At 36.5% G+C, this 6271-nt stretch overlaps 1 protein-coding gene across 1 annotated transcript; it reads right to left on the reverse strand.

The window, feature by feature from the left end:
• Window positions 1–1867: 1867 nt before the first annotated feature.
• LOC147511365 (BURP domain-containing protein 3-like) lies at window positions 1868–3889 on the reverse strand. The gene is given in 4 exon segments (XM_086603079.1): window positions 1868–2409; window positions 2412–2831; window positions 3499–3604; window positions 3755–3889. Coding segments are annotated over 4 exon segments (888 nt in total). The 5' UTR covers window positions 3794–3889; the 3' UTR covers window positions 1868–2086.
• Between the last annotated feature and the right edge of the window lie 2382 nt (window positions 3890–6271).

The raw sequence follows: 6271 nt of genomic DNA on the forward strand, positions 1-6271 counted from the left end.
ATATATATATATATATATATATATATATATATATATATATATATATATATATATATATAACTATATTTGCAAAGTCATTGGAGCGATAAAAACTTAAATTTACATAGTAATTTTTTGGATTGAAAATTTCTCCCGACACCTGACATAATATATGTAAATGTATTTTTACATAGTCATATATATGTAAAACTATATTTATATAGTCATTAGAGCTATGAAAACTTAAATTTATATAGAAACTTTTGGAATTGAAAATTTTCCGACACCTGACAAAATATATGTAAATGTATTTTTATATAGTCATATATATGTAAAACTATATTTACATAGTCACTGGAGCTATGAAAACTTATATTTACATAGTAATTTGATCTATGTAAATTTAAATTTACACAGTAACTTGACCTATGAAAAATTAAATTTTCATAGAGAAAACCGATCGATCATAACTTATGCAAAATTATTTGAAATGAACAACAGCCCAAAAAGATTTCATTTTTTAATTGAAAAAAACTTGACTTTCATATTTAAAATATTCAAAAAGATTTCATCTTTGAATTGAAAAAGTAGACAATTCTTAGATCCGGTTTTGAGTGAAAGAAACAAAATTTCCAAATCTTGATATTGTTTCTCAAATCTAATTTGTTTGGTTGGAGAACAACAAATTTCAAGAGAAATTGATTGAGAGAAAGAAAATAAGAATTTCGTATTTGGGAAAAATGAAAGAATGAGAGAAAGTGAGGAAGGAAGAATTTCGGTTGTTTTGTCATCTTATCTTCTATGTTAATTTGGTTTTGCAGGATATCTAGGGTTTAGAAGAAGAGAGGATGCGGCGAGAAGAAAGAGAGAAGATAAATTTAAGATCTAGGGTTTTATGTGTGGGGGGTATTTTAGCCAGTTTGGATATTTTAGAAAAATAGGGGGTTTTTATGCCGGGTATGTATCAACCAGGGAGATTAAACCCAAAATCTGTTTAATTGGGACCAATTTCTTGTTATTTCAATTAGCGGTCAGCCGTATGGAAAGTTTGTCGAAATTGTTTAAAGATCTTCCAAAAATTCTGTTTCGATCGATTTTCCTATTTTCTCGCTTAAATCCCACTCCGATCTCACTAACATACGAGTAGTGCTACATTTTAGACCTACTATTGTGACTAACTATTTCGATACTGTTGGTTTGCATTGCAGTACACACGGACACATATCTCAATATAAATCAATGATTAAGACTTTTGACACATCAGTAGGTTCAAATAGTAGGTCAAATAAGTGGGTCGGTGTAGTATTAGCATTACTGATTTTACTGATAACATACGCCTCTCTCTCTCTATAGCACTCACTTTCCTTATCACCAAGTAACTACAAATTTGGATAAAACTTTGTGTAAAGGTTTCCAAATTAAAACTTGCACATTTGCATCTAATTCCATGATGCCAAGCGGAAGAAGACACCCAAATACCCAATGCAACAAAAGTTACAAATTCGAAAAATTAAAGAAAATACTTGAAATTTTTAATAACACCGGGAAGAAAATACTTGAAAAATCAAACAATTGTTGAGACGTCCCTTGAACCAACGCCGGAGTTTTTTTTGGTAACTGAATATGAGAATTTTCCACTTGCTTTTTTCAGATTAGGGGTCTAAATTTTACATTCAATACTGCCTACAACCCCCATTGGCCATTGGAGATTCCCTTAGTATAACCATCTTATCTGTGTTAGAGAAATTTGTTAGTCTAGCTATATAGAATAATAACACTGAGAGAACTGATTGTTTATTACAGTAGTAGACTTCTTATTTTTATGGTAGTTGTTAAGTTGTAATCAAATTTTTGTTTATGTAACTATGGATGGAAATTGAAAATAAGATTACAACCATAAAAAGAGAAATATTGATTATTAATTAAGTAATATTATGGGCGATATAATTTCCCATTAGCTTTACCTATACATTTACCGAGCAACTATATGACGGTAGTACAAACAGCAATACTTAAACTGGTGCTAATGGTGGTAAATCATGGCACTAGCGCAACACCTAGTGTGCGAGGAACAAACACTAGAACTTCACAGAAGACTTTTAAAAATCTAGTTGGAAGTCCAAACAATATGATCCTCAGGAAGGAAGTGGCAAATTGGTACAGTTCCCGGTTTAACCTTGAGAACTTGGAAGGCCAAGTGCTTTGGGTTCCATTTCGAGGTATCTGTATGGCACACTGCGACTGCTGTGGCTTTTGTACCATCAGCTCCAACCAATGGAACTTTGTATGCCTCTGTTGACTTTGTTTTGTGGCAATAGAAGACTGCATATGCATAAGTCTGTTTGTGGCAAACAACAGAGTTTTCACCACCCATCTTCTTCACTCCTGGCGCAATGATGTATTTCTGTTTCGGTGTCTCTTGCTTGTTATCTCAGTTGACATGGGCTGAACATGTTTCGCCAGGTTGGATGTAATGAAATCGACCATAGATTCCAAAGATGTTGCACAACTCTTTTCCTCTTCTTCTTGGGATGCAGGCTTCTCACACTCTTTAACTGTCTGCTTCATTGCCTCGGCTTCCATCGATTGGGGCTCAACTGAAAATTGCTTCAAGACTTCAGGAAATTTGTTAGATGGCAAGGGAATAGCTTCAGCGACTTTGCGTGGTAGAAACCTGGCTCCATTTGTAGTTCTGGTGAAGTGTACGTTCATTTTTGTGCCAGATTTCAAGTCTTTCTCAAGGAAGAAGGGAACGTTAGGGTCAGCATGAAGCTGATCTTCTGATGCAGCATAATTCTCGTAGTTGATGAAATAATCTTCGGCTATGACCACGACAGGCTTTCCTTTGTGGCCTGTATTTACATCTACGCCAGTTACTAAAGTGATCAACTTGTGCGATAGATATGATACAATTTTCATGAGAATTGCATGGAAAGCATATATAATGGCTTATTAAAAGATCAGCTGATCGAATACTCTTTTAATAAGAGTGGCGACCTAAGATTCCCAAAATCATTTAACACTTGAATCGAGGGAAGAGGATGTATGGACGTATGGTCAGGTTGGTTATGTTAGAGAAAATTAGCTAATTAAAACTTTCAGAAAAAGTGTATGCATATTCACATTCAAACCTTCACCTTATTAGGCCGCATAGCAAAGCAAGTCATACCATTGGCCATTGCCACTGACTTAAAGTAGAGATATAACCTAGTTGTTAGCTTACATGGTGCAACAGAGTCTAGACATGAGCATTTAAGTACAGTTGAATAGTTACTTAATAAGGAGTGTGACAAATTTGCTCTAAGTCTTGTTGTGGGTGGAGTTCATAGAAATTGTAGTGCTTTGTATTATTTGGAATTCTCCCTTCCAATTAGTTCAGTACGTGATTTGCCGGTTCGGCCATGACAGGAGCTTGGCTTGAGATTATTCGGTTAAGGATTTTGGCTTAATGGTGATGCAAGTGCAAACCTTATTATTAACAAATAAACGAAAGAAAATGGCTTGGGTGCTAAAACAAACCAGGTCGTAAAAGCTCTCGAACTGCTTTTGGCATTGGAGTGTTAGGCAGCACTTTGTCCCAGTAAACCTCCGAAGGTAGAGCAGCATGGCTGACTACCACTGCAATCTGCAACAACCACTTAAACCAAGTCAATTCAACAGTATGCAAATTTACACGTACATAAAAAAAAACTCTTCCCTGAACTACTAAACCATATATCCTTGTTGCTTCAAAAGTTCTTGGACAACTTTTTCGCAAAAATATATATGAACTTACCAAAAGAATAGCAAATATAGGTAGTAAACGTGACCCCATGGTTACTTTGAAATGATACTTCAAGAAAGAGAAGAATGTTAATTTTAGTGGAATGAGTGGAGTCTGATCCTCAATTTATAGAGATATTATTAACTCTAAAACTCTAAAAGCAATGCACAACATCTGCTATTAGTTGTACAGGTGGAGAGATGTAAGAAGTCGATCTAGTTTTGATGATGTCAGGTGGAGAGATGTAAGAAGTCTAGTTTTGATGATGTCAGGTGGAGAGATGTAAGAAGTATAGTTTTGACGATGTCAGGTGAATCAGACAACTTTCTTTGTGATGAAGAGGGGGTACCCACAGCACACAGAGGGAACAGGAAATAGGCCCATATAGCAAAGCATCAGTTAGTGGGTTTAGGTTGTCCTTGGATGAGTGGGCAGCAGATATGAAGCCTCCTGCTGACTTGGCAAGGGATCAACATAAAGGAAAGGCTGCTTTTGTGATGTCCTTCATGGACGCAGATGAGGATTGTTGGGATAACAGTGGCTCAAAAGAAATCAAGGGCAACCAGATGGTCCATGATATGGGTACAGAGTGTTTGAAAGAAGTGGTTGATGCTAGTTCTCAGAGTAGTTTGTGTTCAGGGTTCGCGGTACGTGGTTGTCCCATTACAGCCACCTCAGCTTCAATGATGTCATGGAATTGTCGCGGATTGGGAACTCCTGCGATGATTCAGAATCTAAAGGACCTCATCCGGCAACATGAAGCGGATGTGATTTGTTTATCGGAAACTAAAGCTACATATAGTAGTATTAGGACTATTAGTAAGAAAATAAAGTTTGGTGGAGTCTTCTCGGTTTCTGCGGTTGGTCTTCGAGGAGGCTTAGCTATCCTATGGAAAGATGGAGTGAACCTAGAAATCATGGGTGCAACAGCAAACCATATTATAGGTAAACTAACTAACTTCTTTTCTGATACCTCTTGGTTCTTTTCTTTCGTTTATGGGGAGCCTTGTGCTCACTTGAGACACAAAGTGTGGGCTAAACTACGCGATTTTGCTCCCCTCATCCCTGGCCCTTGGTTGGTCTTTGGAGACTTTAATGCTATTACCAATTTAGATGAGAAGCTTGGTGGTAGATCTGTTTTCAATAAAAGCATGATTGAGTTCAATAGGTTTATTAATGATCTTGCTCTTGTGGACCTTGGCTTCTAAGGTCCCAAATTCACCTGGAATAACAATAGGAAGATTCATGATAATGTTCTTGAAAGACTTGATCGTGCTTTAGCTAATACTGATTGGTTAAATATGTTCTCTTCTGTAACTGTAAATAATTTAGTCAATGCCACCTCTGATCACCTATCCATGTTTATTAATTTTAACTCTAATCAAGAATCTGTTGTTAGACCTTTTCGCTTTTATAACATGTGGCTGAAGAATCCTTCCTGTAAGCCTATCATTGATAAAGCTTGGCAGGCTGTTAGACATGAGTTACCTGATTGGAATGTGGCACACAGATTGAAAAAGACTGAACTTGATTTGAAAGTTTGGAACAAGGACGTCTTTGGGAATGTGTTTTCTAACATTAAAACTACCCAGAAGCTTTTAGACAGGGTTCTCAGGCACCCTACACCCGATAATCTTGCTAAGGCAACTGCTTTAAAAGTTGAACTTCTTGGGTGGTATGAAAAAGAGGAAGACCTGGAAACAGAAGTCTATTGTTCATTTTATTAAAGAAGATGGTAGAAACACCAAAAAATTTCACTTGTCCACTATTTACAGAAGAAGGAAGAACAACATTGATAAGATTAAAAATAACTAGGGGGTGTGGACCTCTGGGAGGAAGGATGTGGGGGTTTCTATAAATGTTTACTTTGATGAGTTGTTTACTTCTGATGAACCTGAGGATAATGAGGAAATTCTCAATCTTTTTTAACCTTGTATCACTAGTAGAGAGAATTATCTCACACTGTTGTTCCCTCCGCTGAGGATATTTGGAAGGTGGTTAAGAAGATGGGAGCTCTAAAAGCCCCTGGACCTAATGGCTTCCAGGGGGTGTTCTATCATAACTGTTGGGATGTAGTGGGACCTAGTATATGTAATTTTGTGAAAAACTTCTTCATATATGGCTCTTTACATCCTAGCATGAATGAGACTTTTATTGCTCTTATCCCTAAGATCTCAAATCCTTATCACATGTCTAAATTTAGACCTATTAGCCTTTGTAACTTCAGTTACAAGATTATTTCCAAAATCCTGGCTAATAGGCTAAAGCAACATATCAACTAGATTGTATCTTCGTTCCAAGGTCCTTTTATTAAGGGCAGAAGCATTAGGGGATAATATTGGTCTTGCTTATGAAATCTTTCATCATATGAAAACCAAGGCCGGTTTTATTGCTCTCAAGATGGACATGGCAAAAGCATACGATAGGGTTGAGTGGTCTTTCATTGACAAGATTTTTGGCAAATTGGGTTTTAGTCAGAATTGGAGAACTTTGATTTCCCAATGTCTCTCCACTGTCTCCTTCAGAGTT

This window comes from Coptis chinensis, chromosome 3, assembly GCF_015680905.1.
Source record: "Coptis chinensis isolate HL-2020 chromosome 3, ASM1568090v1, whole genome shotgun sequence".
NCBI classification, from domain to species: domain Eukaryota; kingdom Viridiplantae; phylum Streptophyta; class Magnoliopsida; order Ranunculales; family Ranunculaceae; genus Coptis; species Coptis chinensis.